At 40.7% G+C, this 20,591-nt stretch overlaps 1 protein-coding gene across 5 annotated transcripts in view; it reads left to right on the forward strand.

Annotated features, from left to right (window-relative positions):
- The window catches only part of DYRK1A (dual specificity tyrosine phosphorylation regulated kinase 1A), a 145,452-nt gene that overhangs the window by 87,677 nt on the left and 37,184 nt on the right, over positions 1-20,591 (forward strand). For 4 of the 5 annotated variants that reach the window (XM_070796846.1, XM_070796841.1, XM_070796854.1 and 1 more), the window contains 2 exons: positions 14,151-14,347; positions 19,231-19,350. In XM_070796846.1, the coding sequence (XP_070652947.1) occupies positions 14,151-14,347; positions 19,231-19,350 (317 nt within the window). The remainder of the gene's footprint in view (positions 1-14,150; positions 14,348-19,230; positions 19,351-20,591) is intronic. The other variant, XM_019964202.2, reaches the window with a different exon arrangement.

The following is a 20,591-nucleotide window of genomic DNA, read 5'->3' on the forward strand; positions in this document are numbered from 1 at the left end:
GGGTTAGTGTCCCTGCAGCTCGGTGGCTTCTCCAGACACTCGTTAAAGCGGCATGGTCGTGGCGCAGCTGGAGGTGGCAGCAGCCGGTGGCAGGTGACGTCCCCGCCAGTGTCGCATTCCTCGCTGCCTCGTTCTGTGTCTGGTTCTTCTTGCTGGAGGGCAGGGCAGCTGAGCGGCAGTGTTCACCTTTTTAACAGCTTTGTAATATTTCAACTTTTAGATGGGTTGTAATATATCGTCTCTCTTCCTTTTGTGTATCCAGATTTCTGGAAGGCAACTGTAGTGTGTGTGGGCCCTGGCAAAGTTGCCGTCAAGACATCTCAAGAAAAAGGCTGAAATGGGGTGGGGGAGGGAGCATCTTTGGGTAATTCAGGTTTTAATTGTGTGAACGTAGTCATATATTGTGTGTATAAAAGATTTAAAGTTTTTTAAAAATAGTATTTTGCTATGTATCTAGCCACCAATTATTAAAATGTGTCATTTAAGCTCTAAACAGAAGACTTTTGAGCACAACCTTTTTTTCCCTCTGTCTGTGATCTGTGTAACATTTCAAATCCATGGCATTTTACAAGGGAAGGGATGCTTTGCATTTACGTGACTGGACAAGACGATGAACCACCTCCTTTCACGTATGAGGAACCTGACTTATTTGTTACCATATTGCGTGCGTGCGGGTGTTAAGGCAAGTGAGAGGAAGTCTTCAATCCTAGTTCAGTGTATTTCTGTGGAGCAAGCTGGGCTTTCCAGGTGTATCTTCATTTTCCCTGTTTCATAAATGAGTTTGTTAAATTTGCCTGTGATGGAGGTATTGGAGATCTGGAAAGCAGAGCCCAAGACCACGGGGCTTCACAGAGGTGGTTATGAGCAACTTGAGATGGGCCGTTCCATCTAGATGGGTTCAGTGTTCTTGAACTGTCCCACGGATGACTCTGACCTGAGAAGGAGGTAAACAAAAACCCCAGCTCCTGACTGGGAATCATGGGGTGTGGCCTTCACTGAGTGCACAGGTCACGTTACCGCTAGTGAGGCTGAATTTAACTGTTCCCCGCTCTGTCAGCTGCCGCTAACCCTGTCTCAGGTGGGTGTATCTGCTAAACCGTAAAAAAGGGTATGTCGCCTTACGGGTACGCACATGAGGACAGCTGTCCAGCCTTGGTTGCTGTCATCGGAGGACACGCTGGATTCTCAGATCTGACTTACTGTCTGTCTGAGTGATCGTTTCTTAGCCTGCTTGAAAGAAGTGTTTCTTGGTTACAACTTGTAGAGTTTGTCAGTTTGCATCATTTCTGTAAAACTTCAGGTATCTTTCTTTCTTTATGAAAGTTAATTTTACTGAAGGCCAAATGACTTCAGTTCACTTGTAAATCCTTCAGCTCCACAAGTGTTAGCATTCATCCAAGCACTCCAGGCGGGACGCATTATTTGTTCACTTTTGTTAGCAGGCAGATGCCTGCTGGAGCAGCGGCACTGTCCCATGTAGATCTTCTTGACTCTGGAAATATATTCTCAAGTGATAGTAGAATGTTTCTTCTTTAATAGGAGCTTGGTCTCATTCAGCCAGACAAGTTACCTGTTGAATAAATCATGTCATTCTCATACCGTGGCTAGAAGGAGATACATGTAAGTGAGGTCCTGTGTTTATATGTGGCGCTGTTTCTGTGTTGAGACACGGATACGGGTGGGAAAGGCCCCTGGGGCAGCTGTTGTCTCATCGCTCTTCCCTGTGCAGAGACCTGGGTTCTGCTCATTCACAAGGCGTCCTGTCCCGCCCCTCTGCAGGGCTGTCTGGTGAAACAGCATCTAAAATTAAACCACCAGAAAGGAGCTTGCTTTTGGTTTCCCCAGAGGACTGAAGTAGGGTGGGGGGAACAGGTTAGAGGCTGTAGAGATTTGAAACAGTTATAAGCCAACAAGAATCATTTCTCTACCATTGTGAAGATAAACAATTTTTAAAAAATAATTGCATTTACCTCAACCTTAATTTGCCTCAAAAGCATGTTTGTGAGCATTTTGTACAAGGGGCCATTGTTTTGATTGTTGCTTTCTTTAGCATGTAACTTTGCTAGTAAAGTTTTAGTTTTCAGTTTTTAAAAAGTTTTGTCACAGTCATTTACAATCAACTGTTGGAGAAAGCAATGGCACTTGAAAGGAGGAGGAGGTATCAAAGGGAAGGATATCCTCCTCCAATTTGATACCTTCTCCTACAGTTTACAATCAATTGTCAGAGAAAGCAACCCCACTCTAGTACTCTTGCCTGGAAAATCCCATGGATGGAGGAGCCTGGTGGGCTACAGTCCATGGGGTCGCTAAGAGTCGGACACGACTGAGCGACTTCACTTTCCCTTTTCACTTTCATGCATTGGAAAAGAAAATGGCAACCCACTCCAGTGTTCTTGCCTTGAGAATCCCAGGGACGGGGGAGCCTGGTAGGCTGCTGTCTATGGGGTCGCACAGAGTGGGACACGACTGAAGCGACTTAGCAGCAGCAGCAGCAGCCAGTTAATTATACCTAAAATTCAGCAGCTTGGATGTTTAATTTATTGCAGCATAATAATCTTTTATTTTTGTCTTGGCATTTCTGAATCTCCTAGTGGCAGCTTCATGTGTATAAGTCTGTGGGAGTCTGTGCCCTTTCTGTACTGCAGGTGAGCGGGCCAGGCCGCAGTCACGCAGTGTGTCTGCTGTGCACTGACAGGGTCTGGGTCCTAGGGCGTCCGCGGTGAGCAGCTGGCAGAGGGGCAGGTGAGCGTGCATTTCAGGAACATTGTTGCACTCAAAGGAGACTCCCGCTTCTAATCCGGTGTCAGTCACCAGTAGCACCAGGCTAAGCTAGAGAATCCCTGATCTTTCCTTTCTTCAGGTGATTGGAGTTGATCTCTTGAAGGGTTTAATCTCACTTGTAAAATTTTTCTGGAGAAATTGTGTATGTTTGTTTACCTGTCTTTGTTTCAGCCCCACCCCCTGTTTCTAGACTTTAAGGGTGCAAAGGCTGCTTGACACTTTCGTTTCCTATCAAAGCGGGAAATTTTTAGTTTAAATGGGCTTATTACTGAGTAAACATTTTTATTTAGTGAATGGTCCTTCTCCAGGGGATCTTCCTGACGCAGGGATCGAACCCCGGTCTCCCGCATTGGAAGCAGACACTTTAACCTCTGAGCCACCAGGGAAGCCATTAGAAAAAAGGGATTTCTTTTTCCACTTGGAATTTTTATAGCTGCTGGTAACCCATAAAATAACCAGGTGGTATTACCTGCTTTATTTTGACTATTTAAAAATTTATAATTTTAGAATATTGGAAAAAACATAAATTTACCCGTGTTACATAGTATACTATGTACATTATAATAATTTTAGAGTTCAGCAGCTGTATCTTAAGTGATTATTTTAATCCTTTTTGTGTTCCAGATGCTATTATTGAGAAGACCTTTTCAGCTATAAAAATGTGATTTGCCTTTTGTAATTGAAAGGGTTTAAAGGCCATTTACTGAAGGGCTAAGTAAGATTTTCTGTGATCTAGTTGAGGATAATCTTCTGTCTCTCTGTCCATCCATCCATCTTTTTCAGTGGTTGCTTGAGGGTGTATGACGTGCATCCTTAGGTTAAGAGTGTCTTACACTTCCAATTGATCTCTTCTGTCATTGGTCTTATGGTTGTCATGTTTTACTTTTATATATGTTACATACTTTACAATATATTGTTATTTTTGCTTTAAACAAAAGTTTTTTTAAAGAATTAAAAAATTTTAATTATCTCTTAAAAACATTTAGGAGGGAAACCTCTTCACTATTTTAGCTACATATTTTCCATTTCTGGTCTTAATTCCATTGTGTCGATCACAGTTTTTTCTGTGAACTATGAACACTTTTGGAGTGCAAGTTCGGTTGCTGACAGTCTGAAAAAGTGTTTTGCCTTCATTTTTGAAGGATGTTTTCATTGGGTATAGAATTGCAGGTTAAAGGTCTTTTTTATTATTTTAAAGATGTTGCTTTACTCTTGTGTTCGTGGTTTCTGATGAGAAGTCAGTGGTTTTGTTGTGTGTAAATGGGTATTTCCCCCACTTTCTGGCTGCTTAAATTTTTTTTTCTTTCTGTTGGTTTTCAGAAATTTGCTCTAATGCCTTAATGGTGTGTGTATGTGTTTATACTGCTTGGGGTTCATTGAGTTTGGGTCTGTGGGTTGATTCTTTTAATTGAATTTGGAGGACTTTTGACTTATGTGTTCATAAATTTTTCTTTTCCAGTTTCTTTATCCTTCCCTTTGATACCTCCTCCAAAGGTAGCTAGGATCGCTAGCTCGATTGAGTTCTATAGGTTTTGGATGCTTCGTTTATATTTTTTCTGTTATATTTTGTACTTATTTTCAGTTTGGTTAATTTATACTCCTCTTTTTAAAATTCGCTGATTTTTTCCCCCCTCCAGCAGTGTTTAATTGCTATTTGCTATTAGATCCATTCAGTGAATTTTTCACTTCAATCATTTTTCATTTCTAGAATTTTTTTTGTTTCTTTTTATAGTTTCCACTTAACCTGTTAAGATTTGTTGTTCATAATTTCCTTTATATTTTAAAAGATTTCTGATCATTTTTTGTCTGCTAATTTCATTATTTCTATTATTTCTGGGTCCATTGATGAAGTTTTTTCCTTCTTGAATCCAGACTACATTTCCCTGCCTCTCTGTGTGCCCAGTGACGTTTGGTTAGGAGTGCTAGGCTGCTGAGCCTCTGGGTTTTGTTGTCCTGCTTTTAAGAAGGGCTGGATTTTGTCCTGATACGCAGTTCGGTTGTTGATCATCTTGATCCTTGGAGGTTTGTTTCAGTCTGTTAGGACAAGAAGAAGGCTGCCTTTTCATAGGGCTAGTATAGCTTTCCCCCTGAAGTAGAGACTTTACGGGGTCTCTGTGCAGTGTTTATTGGGGCTTTTCCACTCTTAAGTGATTGGAACGAGTGCTCGTAGTTCCCAGTGTGAGTTGTGGTAGTTGTCGGTCGTCTGCTAGCCATCAGCCATTGCTCTCTGCGTGGCCTCAGGGACCTTCCCCTGACAGCTGTGCAGTTGGTATGTGGCCACGGAGCCGAGGAGATCCTACGCGTCAATTCACGGGGCTCCTTCTCTGCATCGCTCCCTTTCTTCTTCTACCTGCCCGACAGATGTTGCGTGCTGTGTCTTGAGCTCTCGGGTCCGTCTTCTCAGCTGAGCAGGATCCTGTGCTCTGGGCTCCCCATCCCCACACTCTGCTCTGGGAGTTGTCTTCAGATAGAAAGCCAAGGTGACTGTGCGGCTCACCAAGCGTGTCTCCCTTTTCTCTGCGATCACAGTTCTGGGCAACCTGTTGTCCAGTATCTGAAAACAAGCTGTTTCATATGTTTGACCAGTTTCATTAGTGGTTTGCTGTGAGCGAGGTAGTTCAGTATCAGGCACTCTAAAATAGTCAGAAGTGAAAGTCTGATACTACGGGCTTTAAAAAGAAATGTTTTTATTCTTATGCAATTGTTATTCTTAACCGTTTAATACAAGATTTACTTACTGTCTCAGACTAATAAACCCAGGCAGTTTCATCTTGTTTGTAGACAACTGAATGTGCTTTTTTGGCTAGTAGGGTATTGTGTGTGTTTGTACACGTACGCATGCATTCTGTGGTGATATATTTTGGCTACTAACTAGAGGGTAATAAATCCATTCATTTGTTCTTAAAATGAGATAATTTACAGAATCATAACATAGTTTCACCTTCATATATATTTATTTAACACTGACTGTGGAGGCAGGCACTTTGGTATGTGCTTGGGATGTAAAAGTGAGTAAGGGAAATGGTCAGAAATTGACTATAGCCTGTGCTCCAGTCAGACTGTTCTTTATTTCAGGCTCATGAGCCTCTCATTTTAAAAATGCTTCTTTCATTCTTAGCCTCCTTCAGCTTTCTCCCTCCTTTTTGAACCCTTTCTTCACATCCTAAATATTCCTGATGCATTCAGTTCTTTCTTGCACGGAACAGATGTTTCCTGAACTCAGGCCATGTCTTAGGCGCTGTTCTTGGTGGTGATGGCGTCTTACTTGTGGACTCCACTCAGGTGCCCTCTTAATTGTGTACCTTTCTTTTCAGCCACCATTCAAAGTCCAACTGGCTGGTTTTCTTTTCTTTTGTTATGGGTATGTCATGTTGCTAGGAACTTTGGAGGTGGTTTCTTCCCACTTAAGCTTGGTTGCCCTTCCCTCATTTCTAAAGGAATTCTGTCTAAAGAGACTTGGCTTCATAAAAATTCCTGCATTTGAACATCTTAGTTTTAATTAACTTGAATTATTTTCATTTATTTTTGTTCTCTTATATTGTTCCATCTCTTTAAAATCTAATGTGGATTAATACCATCACAAGGATAGTCCCCTGTCAGTATATTAATAAAAAAATTTCAGGTTAGCTGCAAGTGGCGCTACATGTGGGTCTCGTATCAGAGATGGTTAAACTGGTTGTTGTTTCCACTCAGGGTTTTCTCCCAGGCTTTTTTATTTGGTGTTTCCTCTATGTCTACCTCTGCCTCTGTCTTGGGATAAGGCAATGGCACCCCACTCCAGTACTCTTGTTTGGAAAATCCCGTGGACGGAGGAGCCTATTAGGCTGCAATCCATGGGGTCGCTAAGAGTCAGACACGACTGAGCGACTTTACTTTCACTTTTCACTTTCATGCATTGGAGAAGGCAATGGCAACCCACTCCAGTGTTCTTGCCTGGAGAATCCCAGGGACGGGGGAGCCTGGTGGGCTGCCGTCTGTGGGGTCGCACAGAGTCGGACACGACTGAAGTGACTTAGCATAACATAGCATAGAGTATTCCTGGGAGAAGGCAATGGCACCCCACTCCAGTACTCTTGCCTGGAAAATCCCATGGACAGAGGAGCCTGGTAGGCTGCAGTCCATGGGGTCTCGAAGAGTCGGACACAACTGAGCGACTTCCCTTTCACTTTTCACTTTCATGCATTGGAGAAGGAAATGGCAACCCACTCCAGTGTTCTAGCCTGGAGAATCCCAGGGATGAGGGAGCCTGCTGGGCTGCCGTTTATGGGGTCTCACAGAGTCGGATACGACTGAAGCGACTTAGCAGCAGCAGCAGCCTCTGTCTTGCCCTCTCCCAGTCTCTAAGGTCTGTTCATGAAATGTTTCTCTAGAATCAGTGCTTATCTCTACAAGGGCTCTAGTTATTACCATTTCTTGTTAGACCATAGTGAGGAAGCTCCTTTATTTTTTAGTAAACTATTTATCAGCAACATTTTTATAAACCTTAAAAAAGTCCCTGCAGGAAGAAATGACAACCGACTTCAGTGTTTTTACTTGGAGAATCCCATGGACAGAGGAGCCTGGCGGGCTACAGCCCATGGGGTCTCAAAAGAGACACGGCTGAGCGTGAGTGCTCACATTCATTTACCAGTAGTGTTTTTATGACCTTTAAAAAGTTACAAAAATATGCTCATGGTAAAAAGGATCCAGAACGACATTAAAAAATGAAGATAGAACCTTGCAGTGCGTAATTCTCTCCAACTTGGCTTTTATATTATTTGGCAGCAATTTAAAACATTATTTTGGAATTGAACTCCACGTAATGGTTTTGAAGATAATTTTGAATTGTTTCATAAATTTTTTATTAAATTAAAAGATCTGCTATTGCAACGTGTTATGATAACGTTTTTAGGCTAAAATATTATAAATGATTTTTAATTTAGTTGAATAAGGGTTACATATCATATGGCAGATGCAGGTTAAACCATATCATATGAAATGCTATTTTGTACTCCAAATGAGCTCTAACATCAGCAATTTCATATAGTTCAACCTAATACTTTATTGTCGTCATCTCTGCTATAGGATAAACTGAGTCTTCTTTCTCATTAACATTTGAATTAAAAGGGAAGATGGAAAGTTGCCGTGATGATTTGTTTGGTTATAAAATCAGGTTGACAAGAAATTCCCACATTAGCTCATCTTCTTGGGTTTTATTATAGGAGGGGAATGATTAAGTGAACACCTTAAATACTTCCTGACATTGTGAGAGGAAACTAAACGAGTCTGTTTCTGGCAGTTGAGCTAAGAAAGGAGACAGTGAGCTTGTGGCTGACATACCTATCCATGAGGCCTTCATGCTAGAAGCTTAAGTTTTCTTTTACTTCACTACATAACTAGTAATGTTACCAGGTAGTTACAATAGGTTTCATAGTAAATAGATAATATAGTAAGTAGCTTTTTAAAAAACCCCACAAGTGAGAAACATAGTTATTTCTTGTTGATCCACATTTAGATTACTACAGCAAGTTTTTAAAGGAACAGCAGATTCTTTGTCACCTTCCATACCATCCTTACAGACAGGAATATGTTAGTAAACCCACAAACCCCAATATCTGTTAGAGGGAAAAGCCTTATGGTGTATTGCATAGCCAGAATATTGCCTATTTTTGGATTATCTGCTACTTGCATGAGTTGGCAAATAGCTTTATTTTATTAAGGTGAGCAGTTAGATGTTTTCAGTTGCTATTCAAAGCAGAATCTGGTGGCTTGTTAGAGATGTGGACTCTCAAGCCCTACTCTAGTCTCCTGAGTCTGAATCTGCAGTTTTAACAAGCCTTAAAGGCGATTTGAAGCACTTTAAAGTTCGAGATGTGCTGTCTCAGATCACGAGTGGTGTTGTCACCCCACAGAACAGGGGCTCAGTTAACCCTCAGTAAACGCTTGTTGAATTTAATGCATGTAATTCACTGGATCTAGATTAAGAAAGTGAAACAACTGTTGTAGGATGATAGTTTTGTAGGAGGGTAACGGTGATAATTAAGCAGCAGCTATCCATTTCTTGGTTATTTCTCTCATGGCTATCTGGATGTCAAAAAATTATCAATCTGACCCTCAAAATGCTTGAGTGTGATTCTGCTCATACTGGGTGATTAGTCCCTGTCCTGTGGTTGTGTGTATGTGTATGTGTGTTTGTATATATATGCAAGTCAACAGTAGTTTGTAGAAGTAAAGGAATAATTAGATTTTGATGAGTGAAGGATATATAATCCATACTGTCATGTCCCACCTTTTGTGAGCCCATGGACTGTAGCCCACCAGGTTCCTCTGTCTGTAGGATTCTCCAGGCAAGAATACTGGAGTGGGTAGCCATTTCTTTCTGCAGGGGATCTTCCCAACCCAGGGGTGAAACCCAAGTCTCTATAAGTCTCCTGGATTGGCAGACGAGTTGTTTACCACTAGTGCCACCTGGGTACCCAATGTTAGAAGATAACTAAAAAGTAATAATCTTCGTGCAAGGATAGTATATAAAAAGCTTAATCCAGCAGAAAGTAAGAAAGAAACATAAAACAGTTGGAATAAATAGAAAGATTATTAGTGTTCATACTTGAATTAAATCTTTACCCTGTTGACAAGAAGAGTGAAGGTAAAAGTCACTCGGGTGTGTCCGGCTCTTTGTGACCCCATGGGCTGTGCACTCCAGGCCAGAATACTGGAGTGGGTAGCCTTTCCCTTCTCCAGGGAATCTTCCCAACCCAGGGATCTCTCCCTGGGGATTCTTTTATCAGCCAAGCCACCAGGGAAGCCTGTTGACAAGAAACAAACCTAAGATTTAAGGAAATAGGTTGAAAGTAAAAGATGGAGAAAAGACAGCACACACAGATTAAGCGAAGGCTCGTTGTGTCATACTGTTGTCATATCAGACGAGTGAAGTCGCTCAGTTGTGTCCAACTCTTTGTGACTCCATGGACTGTAGCCTATCAGGCTCCTCCATCCATTGGATTTTCCAGGCAAGAGTGCTGGAGTGGATTGCCAATTTCTTCTCCAGGGGATCTTCCTGACCCAGGAATTGAACCTGGGTCTCTCACATTGCAGGCAGACGCTTTACCGTCTGACCCACTGGGGAAACTATATCAGACAAGGTGAAAAGCATTACTGGAAGGAAAGAGGGGCAGCTTATAACGATAAAAGGCCTTATTCATCAGGAAAACGATTTTGTGTGACCCAATACATAACCTAAATGGGAGATTTTTAATACACCTCTCTTGCTAACTGATAGAACAAGATGCATGCAAAAATAGAAAATACACATAAAAGAATATACTTAATGTAATTAATAAGCCTTTGATTAGACTGATCACAAGGAGGAAAGAGAAGGCCTTGTTAACCAGTCTTAGGTGAAGGGACAGTGACTACTGTACAGAGCACTCTCCTGGGCGATGCAGTGTCAACCGAAACACCAGCACGCGTTTGTTTTGGTGAATTTGATGAGCTAACTTGAAAACATAGACACACAAAGGGCTAAGAATAGCCTAACCATTCTTGAAGAAGAACAAAATTCTCTGCTAGATATTGAAACTTCTGAAGCTACCATGATTTAGGCAATCTCTGGTTGTTACACATAGATGTAAGAATTCTAGGTAAGTCTTTATCCAACAGAACAAAGAATCCAAAACACATCAAACATGTGAGTATGTGAATTAAGAAAAGATGACAACACAGGGCATTGGGAAGTTTGTCTGTAATCATTGCTTCTGGGTTAATTGGATATCCATTGGGGAGGGAATGAAATTTGATTGCTGTTGCAGACTCATAGAAATCAGATCCAAGAGCATTGCACATCTCTAGATATGAGGGGTAAAACTCGACTTCTGGAAGATAACATGGAATTTCTTCATGACTTTGGTATAAGGAAAGATTGCTTAGACACCAAATGTACTAATTTTAAACCAAAAGTTGCTAAGAATAAGAGATGGTGTTCATCAAAAAACACCATTAAGAGAGAGACAATACAAACCGTCTATAGCTAGCCAATAAGGGGCTTATATCCAAAATATGTTAAAAATGTAATTTTTAAAAATTTTAGAAATCTGTAAGAAAATGACTCTTGATAGAAAAATCAAAAAGCAATCTGAATGGGCTTTTCACGTAAGTGGATATCCAAGTGACTGATAAATGAAAAGATGCTCATAGGCAGGAGGAAAATGCACATTAAAATCACAGTGCAATACACACCTACTTTCACGGCTGAAATTAGAAATACTGATGATTCCAAGTGCTAGTGAAGGAGTGGAGCACAGGGAATTTTCATTAACTGCTAGGGCAAACAGATTGATTAAACAAAAACTGAAGAAAAAACCAACAGGACAACGTCTCTTTATATACCAAAAAGCAGTCACTTCCTAGTAGCAGTGTTTATAATAGCTCTGAATTGGAAATGTGCGTGCTAAGTTGCTTCAGGCAGTCGTGCTCAGCTCTGAGACCCCATGGACTGTAGCCCGTCAGGCTCCTCTGTCCATGTGTCCATGGGGATTCTCCAGGCAAGAATACTGGAGTGGCTTGCTGTGCCCTCCTCCAGGGGGTCTTCCTGACCGTGGGATCAAAGCTGTGTCTCCTGTGTCTTCTGCACTGCAGGTGGATTCTTTACCTATTGAGCCATCTAGAAACGGGGAGTCATCCAGTGTTAATCAAAAGTGAGCTAAAGTGATGATAACAAACAGGCTACAGTTTATAAGCCTGATATTAAGCAGACAAATTCATGTACATAGAATGAATCTGGTTTTGGAGGTCAGGGTGGTAGTAACTTTAGGGGACGAGGTCATTAGATACTGATTGGGAGGGATCATACGATGGTATTGGGGATTTCCAGAATGAAGGCAGTTTTTATTTTCCTGTCCCCACAGGACAAGGTTGGCTAACCAACTAATGATGATTGGTTAAACTGTATACTAATGATTTGTCTATATGTTATAAAAAATAAGTTTTAAATACAATATGTAATAACGACATTGATGACAGAAATAGAACCTGGTATTTTTTTTAGGTGCTTGTTATGCACCAGGTTCTATTCTGCACGTCTGCTTGTGGTACTGAGTTAAAACTTGTACCGAACCTAAAGGAACAGGGTTAGCATATTAACAGTGATTCCACTGCTGTGGGTGGGAAACCAGGACTCCGAGCGGTAAACTGCCGTTCAGAGCCGCAGAGCCTGTCTGCTGTTTGTTTATAAGAGTTTTTTCTAGATCAAGGACCTCAGTTCTTTTCATATTCATTTAAATGTATTCCTTCCTAGTGTTTTATGTTTTTAACATGCAGATTTAACCTCCCTCCCAATTATTTGACATTTAGGTTTCCAGTTTTTTGCTGTTGCAAACAATACCAAGATAAACATTCTTCCCTAATTATCTTTGTGTACATCATCTGTTACTTCCTTAGGATAAAAAGTTTTTTTAACTGAACAAAGTTGCTCTGCATAATTGGATTTATTTTTTAATTATGAGTAATGACATGTTTAGAGAAATTATCCCACCTGCCATCATAGGAACATTATCCTTAACTTATTTAGCAGATATTTATTAATCTTACCCTTCGGGTCAGTTAAGGACTGTATGCTGTAATGGAGGGAAATAAAAGCTAAGGTCTAAAAGCATTGCTAAGTAGGGGTTGTGAATTTGAGATTTATCCTGTGGAAATGGTCCCTGTAGCCGTCTGAAGAATAGAGGGGTGCACATGGGCAAAGAGAGAGCTGCTAGGGACCTACTTCAGTCATCCAAGTGAGGGACCGAGCAAGGGGATGGAAAGAAGAGCTGAGTGTTCTCTAGGAGGCACTTCTGCCTCGTGGCTCAGGCAGTAAAGAATCCGCCTGCAGTGCGGGGGACCCAAGTTGAATCCCTGGGTTGGGAAGATGCCCTGGAGAAGGAAATGGCCACCTGCTCCAGTATTCTTGTCTGGGAAATCCCACGGATGGAAGAGTCTGGCGGGCTACAGCCCATGGGGTCACAAAGAGTCGGTGGGGGTCACAAAGAGTCAGGCACGACGGAGCGAGTAACACTTTTCACTTTCACTTTTCATAGGAGGCACAGTCAGCAGGATTGGGCTGCCATTTGCATGAGGTGGTCAGTGGAGGAAAAGATCTCGACTGTGACTCCCAGAGCTTTGACGCTGGTTGACTGGGTGGAAGACAGTGGCGTTTGCTGTGTAGGATATATTCAGCACTTATATAGGGTGTGTTTAGTACTTATATAGGATATAGTCAGTGCTTAAAAATTAAAAGAATGGTTTGGCCAGCCCAGTACTTTGCATGTATTAAAGCACTTTAACCTTCACCACAACTGTTGGAGGTAGATGTTATTATCAGGAAATTAGGTGTGCAAGGTCACACAGCTGGTGAGTGTGGAGCTGAGATTTCAGACTGCAGCAGTCTGGCCAGGGATCTGTGCTCTTCACTTTGGGGCCAGCGCTGTTAAATATGTTTCAGAATAAGCCCACTTTAGAAAAAGTACCCCAGTGCTGAGCAGTGTGGTGTGTGGTATGGTCAGAGTTCGCTATTTTACTCAGCAAGACAAGCACAGGTATGCTGGGCCAGTGTTGGTTGGCCAGGGTTTTACAGTTTGTCTTCTGGCTTTAGTCTGTGTTTGCAAATTTGGTTGAATATAAGAAGGAAAGTCTTTCTCTTTTCCTAAAGAAAAATTAGTTTTATTAGTTAGCTGCCAAATACTTTTAGGAACAAAGTCTTCACTTTTCTTTTTTGCCGTGAAAAGTCATGACCATGGTCCCAGTCTACCTGCGGGATGATTCTCGATTGTTCATTTTTGTGGCAGGCTTTCTTGGTCTGGGTTCTCTAAGGACTGTGTTGGAAGAGTCAGGAATGCAGCAGCCTGTGAATTTGTTTCCATGAGTTGTGTACTCAACTTTTAATTTCCCGTGTCAGTGGTGAGCACCACTAGGACAAGTTTTTCACCTGGTTTGGGGGCTCTTGGTTATTGATGGCCGTACACCTGGCAGGTGCAGAGCAGACTCTCAGCAGTGTTCCTTTTAATCGATTTCTAAAGAGCTGATCTGTTGGTCAGGCCCTTTGCAGGAATTCAGAGATTACTTTTGCGACTTACGGTTCTTAACTGATAAAGATCTAATATGTAAAAGTAAGTATTAAAGGTTATTTCCACTAGTTTACAAAAAGATTTGCTTAAGGTTTTCTCTTGAAACAGGCTTATATGTACTCATTTGAATCAGTGTTACGTTTTGTACCGTTTATTGTACAGCAGTTATGTTGAGTATCATATCCTTGTTTGCATTTTTAAAGACTTAATATTTATAGAACAATAGGTCAAAAGATAGAAACGTCAGGATATGAGTGCATCCTTTAAACCACACTTGTTATCTTCTTGCAGGAGGAGAGACTTCAGCATGCAAACCTTCATCTGTTCGGCTTGCACCGTCATTTTCATTCCATGCTGCTGGCCTTCAGATGGCTGGACAGATGCCCCATTCACATCAGTACAGTGACCGTCGCCAGCCAAACATAAGTGACCAACAGGTTTCTGCCTTATCTTATTCTGACCAGATTCAGCAACCTCTAACTAACCAGGTATGTTCACAATGTATTCCTAATGATTTGTTGGGATGGTAATTTATTCCTCAAAATGATCAAATAGTAAATAGGCAAAATGCCTTAATGTTTTTCAGTTTTGCATGTGACGGGGGATTCCAGATTGACAAAAAAGACGATGTTGAGAAATTTGCATTTGAAAGTTTGTTGGATATTTTTCTTTTTCCCTGTGTATTTTACTTTAATTCAAATTTTCTCATTCTGCAGTGAGAAGGGGGAGTTATTTCTAATAAAGAATATTAGTTAAAATTAAAAAACTTTAAAGCTGTTTTTATGGGAAAGCAGTTAGGTAGAAAAATGTAAGTTATAGGAAAACAAGTCATATTCCATCATAGCAAACTTAAAGCACAAACTTCCCACTGTTAGAAATTACTTTAGTATACTTTTATAGAATTAAATATGAAACTCATTAAAATTAAAAAGAAAAAATGTAAATTAACCGTGCTTCTCATTTTAACACTTAGACTAAAGATTCAGTGATTTCATGTAAGATGGATAGTGTAAAGTGCTATAATAGATGTAATATACTGACATCTCTGGATGTATATACATACATGCATGTGTGTATAAGTGTATCTTTTTAATATCTTCCTGACTTAACTGCATCCACTATGTTGATTTTTTGATTTGGGGAGGTTTTTTTTTTTTTCTTCAAACTAGCTATAGTTCTGGTAAAGTCTCGTTCCTTATTGAGACTGAGTGTATGTTTAAAATGACCGTTTTTCCATGTACTTAGGAATTTGGTTTGTCACTGTTTAGATCTTTTAATGTAAACAAAAACTTAGAAAATTTCAAAGTACTTCTAATACTGGATTTTTTGAGGAAACGTGTTTTTTTCTAATTCAGTAACACACAGTTTTAATGAGCTGTTGGCTACCGTGCATTGACATGGCATGGTCTGCTGGTCATGAAACATGGACTTCAGGTCCTGACTCGTGATCTGCTGTGGAACTCAAGTCAGGTCTCCTGCACCCTTCTTTCTGTTCCTTGAGTATAAGATTGGGACCTTAGAATAGACCCACCTAAGTAGCATCATTATTTGAGGACCCCCTTGTATATATTATAGTAAGATTTGATCATAGTTGAACTGACTTTGCATTTATAAAATGACACTGCATGTCAGTAATAACAATCACAGTTAAATGCTAAGGTAAATTATGGCAAGATGTAAGAATTTGTTTTATACAGTAAATTGAGAAGTTGTATGTTTAAGAATTGGAGCAGTTGGTCAGAATTGGAAAGTGTTGTGTACACCAGAAGAAAATTCTCTGGACACCCAAAAAGTAGTAATAGCACAGTCATCTGTTCACACTGCACTTTGGAAAAACTACGTTTGGATTCATTTTCCTCCTTGTTCAAAATTAGCCTATCAGGCAGGCGTCCTGTTTTCAGTCTCTTTTATAGCTGGAGGGCCTGAACTCCCGTTGGTGCCTTCTCCAGGATTGTAAGCAGTCCTGGGTTCAGGCCAGGCTCGCTGCTGCTCACACAGTGTTCGTTCAGCTCTAACACTTGGCGTCTGCGGAGGGCTAGGGAAAACATCCAGTCCTGTAAAGTTATTGTTTGTTTATATGATAGTAGTCGGTAATTTAGTTAGCAAAGTACCTATTTTTAGATACAACCGACATCTTGAGGGTTATTTTCCAGTAAGAGATAAGTTACTTAGCATTTCCATTTTAAGCTGTAAAATGTTTTTGAAGATGCATATGATGTAAAAAAGACCATCTTTTAAGTAATAATATTCAGCCAGATACTTCTGCCAAACTCCAGAAATCCCAGAACCTAAAAGCTTAAAGTAACTAAAAGTAACTAAAGTAATTAAAAGCTTATTTAGTAACTGAAGTGTAAAGGCACTGATGTGGCCTGGTCTGCCAGGCATCAGACATGGACTTCAGGGCTTGTCATGAGCTGGCTGAGGGACTTGAGTCAGGTCACCTTGAACCTTCTCTCGGTTCCTTGAATGTAAGATTGGGACCTTAGACTGGGCCCACCAGAGTACTTTCTAGCTCTAAGGTTCTCTAATTTTGTTACTTGATTTCCACTGTTTCTTACTAATCATCCTATTGGTGCTTTTTAAATAAGATTTATTGTACAAGTAAGTTGAAAGGAACTAACTTAACATGTTGTTTCTGGTAGTTAGTCTTTCTTGTGTGAGTTTATTTCATATAAGTTTAACCACAGTTTTATCAAAAGATAAATGTAGTAAAAGTGAATGTAGACAAGTGTGATTGATGTTTAGAATGCTGTCTCTCTCTGGGCTGTTTTCAGAGTACCTTTCATGGTTCTTAAACTGTGTATTCTGGGTATGTCTTGCATATGCTATTCGGGTTTATTAATAGCTCTCAAAATAGCGAAAAAGACAGGACATAGTGTTTCTCATTCTCCACTGCATATGAAAATATAAGGGAAACATAAACAAAATAGATGGAATAGGTATTATTAAACTAGAAATCAATTTTAAATGAAGTCCTAGCACTTAACGCTATGGACTCTTCTCAAGGAAGAAGATTGTTTGAGCTCTTGTAACTTACCACGCAGGAGGTGTGAACTCCTGCTTTGTGTGTGTATGTGAGAGAGAGTGATCTGTGTCTTTCCACAGACAGGAGCGTCAGGATGAGGCTTCTTTGGCCTCCAGAGCCAGAGAGCTGTGGCCACGGGAGGGGAGCTCACAGCTTCCTCTTCAGTTGAGGATGCTGGGGGAGTGTGGAGGCTGGGGGCTCCTGGCTCCTGTGGACACCACGGGCTTTCGCCCAGCGGTGGAAGGGAGGAAGGGAGCTGGCCACATTACCTTCTCCTGACCTTGTGACTGTGAGATGGTGGAAGTGGATAAAGCATCAGAAGCTTTGAGTCTTAGTATAGATTTATAACTGAGTGTGTATTTGGACGAGTTATTTTCTAATTCTGTATTGGTGCTTATTGTACCACAGTAGCGAAAAACAGAAGATAGTTACTTAACATGAAATTACAATGAAAGTTAGTGAAGAAAGAGTTGTTTAGTTTGTAGAAATGAATTTGTTTTTTTAAAATTCATGTAGAAATGAATTTTGAGTGCCTGCTCTGTACAAGGCACCATCTCAAGCAGTGAAATGCAGTCTTATCTAAAGGCCAGTTTTTTGTGGGTGGAATTCATCTGGTTTATACATACAGACGCCCCTGAAATAGTAATTTCTGTGGCCAGAGTACATAAAAGTAAGGTATTTAGAATTAGCTAATTGGCGTGGCCTTGTCGGCAGTTTGGCTAGTTGTGGAAGAGGAGAGCAGTGTTTGGTGACAGGACAAGCCCATAGCACACACTCTCATACTGAGTGCAGAAAACTTTTTAGGGTTTGAGTATAGATGCAGAGGAAACTAATGTTAATATTGGTTTAAGAGAAACTACAGAGGCAGGACAGTTCTGGTGTCTTAAGTTGTTGTTCCCAGGTTGTAATCCTCACATTTGGCTCAAATGAAATTTCCACTTGTTTCATAGAAAAAAAAGAGGAAGTACAGCTAGGTAAGCACCACGATCATGCCATCTCTTCATGCCGCAGGGATGGGGTTCTTTGCTGTTCCGTCCTGACAACCGTCTTCTCTTCTGTTTGCTTATTGTGGGTTTGTTTTCCCAAGACTCCAGACATTTCTCTTGTGATGTCTTGTGTCTCTCTGCCCCTCAGGTTGACTAGAGTACCTTTGAAAGAGGCTGTCCCGGGAGCTCGGTAGTTTTGCTAGTATGTCTGTTATGAGAGCTGGACAGCAGCCCAAGGGTGACTGGTGACTGAGGGTACCTTGATGTCTGTAATTGCCTTGGAGGATCTTTTGGTCACGGAAGACCCTCTGGGAACCCCTTTGCTGAAGCTTGAGATGAGGTAGAGGATTCGGGTGGGCACACCCTCTAGGGTCATTGGTGTGCCAGTTGCAGTAATTCTGGGTGTGTTGTGTTTGTGTTTGAAGGACGGTTGTGTTTCCTATTCCATCCCCCATCTAGCAGGAGGCTCACAGTTGAACCCTGACTGCTTATTGGATGATGAAAGAGCCGTGGGTTAGCTTTGTGTTGGGAGTGTGGTTAAAATGAGTTTTTAAAAAGGTTTCATTAGCTTTAAGGTGTTCTCTGGAATTTATTTGTGGTTAGCTGCTAGTGTAATCGTAGATAGGGATATTGGTGTTATGGATTCTCTTGTTTATTCATCACATATTTATTAAATGTCTCCTGTGTTTCAGACAGTCTGTCTCTCCTGTTGTAGGCAGAGGGAATACAGCATTGGTCAGCTATGTCTGCCCCATATGGCGTTTTCCCAGGAGTGGAAGGAGGAGAAAAACTAAAACCAGTAACCCAGTAAACGTATACCAGGATTTTAGGTGGTGGCACGTGCGGTGCAGGGTGGGCAGAGGGAGTGTGGAGGGGGAGTTGGATGTGTTAAGGCGGAGGGTGGATCTCCTCCGTCAGCCTGAAGACACGAGAGCAGATTTCAGCTGTGCTCCCAGCAGGCGCTGTGCAGAGCAAGGGGTCTGCCTGCCTTTTGTGAGCCAGGGCAGGCTGGAGGAGCCATTCAGAAGAAATTTTCCCTTAGGCTGATTGTACAGTGGAGAAGCCCTTCTGGGCAGCCTCTGCGTGTGTCCTGGACCAGGGGAATGTCTGTAATCCTCTCGTTAAATTTGGGAAACAAAATTGAAGGCTTCGCAGCGGGGTATATTGTTTGCTAATTTCATTTATTTGTTGCAGTGGTTGTCTTCATTGGATTCCGGTTGAAAGAGATGACCAAGAGAGAATGTTTCGTATTCTAATGTGGATGTCTGTTTTGTTTTCAATACGTATGCACAGGTTACAGAAGAGGGAGTTCATACCAGTACAGTATAGTTAAAGTGCTAGTCTTCTCTGTCTATTTAAGGTGATGCCTGATATTGTCATGTTACAGAGGCGGATGCCCCAAACCTTCCGTGATCCAGCTACTGCTCCCCTGAGAAAACTTTCTGTTGACTTGATCAAAACATATAAGCATATTAATGAGGTAAGAACTATTGATTTGTTATAACAGTGTCTATCTCGCCATAGAGTGGAGGAAACAAGCTATTTTTTAGTGTGTTTAAACATATTAAAATTACTTTTAATTCCCAAGGATTGTCATATTGATGATTATGAAGACTGGTAAGTTAGCGGTTTATAGATAAAAGCATCATAATTGTGTAAAAGAAAGATGCTATATAAACAAGAACTGTAAAAAGATAATTGTGAGTAACTTCCCTTCTTTTTCAAAGCTGTATTTAATACATGCTGAGTTATAATTTCTATAATACCCCTTCTCCAAAACTTCAGAGGAAAGGGAGGGAATAGTGATAATGTAAAAGCATGAAAATGTTACAGAATTTTGCTTCAATTTTTATGTATCTGTTTCTGCTTTTGCCAGAGATGTCAGGAAGCTCTGATATGTGTTTAATGCTCAGTTAACAGGCGTTTGGCCTAGTTTATCTGATAAAACCTATATCTGTGTGGTTTAAAATTTTCTTTTTAATGTGTGTTCTTTTTTAATCTGTATCCTTTCACTGTAAGATACCTGAAAGCCTTTTTGGTGGGATTAAGTAGGATAAAAAACATAGCACTGTGAATTACTCATCTTCCAACTTGACTCTTCACTTTGAGAAATTATTTTTCTGGTGTTTTAGCCCTTTGGCTTGGTTGTTATTTACTCCTAACATCAACTCTAGCTGTGTAGTGAATTAAATGAGCTTTTCTGGAGATGGGTGGTCACGCCTGTGCTCTCTTTCCTCTTCCAATGGGGCCCTACATACTTTCACATTAAAGACTTATCTTCTGCCAGTTTGAGAGCCATTTAAAAAGATGTTCTTATGTGTGTATAAATTTCTTAGCAGTTTGGTGCTGTTTAACGCCAGTATTATTGTGGCAATGTGGCAAGATAAAATTGAAGTGAACTCAATGAGGAACATTTCTAAGTTGGATTTTGTTTACAATTTATATGTTCTAAAAGATGTTTCAAACTAGTTTTTGGTCATCTGAAAATAATCTGATAAACTAGTACTGTTAAGTAGCTTTGTTGAAGCTTGTTTTTAACTGTTACCTGGTAAACTAGTTTTTCTAACGTTGCTTTATACAGTGTAATTTATCATTTCCTCAAAGTTAGTTACCAATTACTTGAACTATTGCCTCATTAATTACCAACTACTAGAACTATTGCCTAGTCCACCTGTTATTTTTTACTAGTCTTAGAAACTGTTTTATAAGAAAAACAGATAC

The sequence above is a fragment of the Bos indicus genome, chromosome 1, assembly GCF_029378745.1.
Source record: "Bos indicus isolate NIAB-ARS_2022 breed Sahiwal x Tharparkar chromosome 1, NIAB-ARS_B.indTharparkar_mat_pri_1.0, whole genome shotgun sequence".
Lineage (NCBI taxonomy): Eukaryota > Metazoa > Chordata > Mammalia > Artiodactyla > Bovidae > Bos > Bos indicus.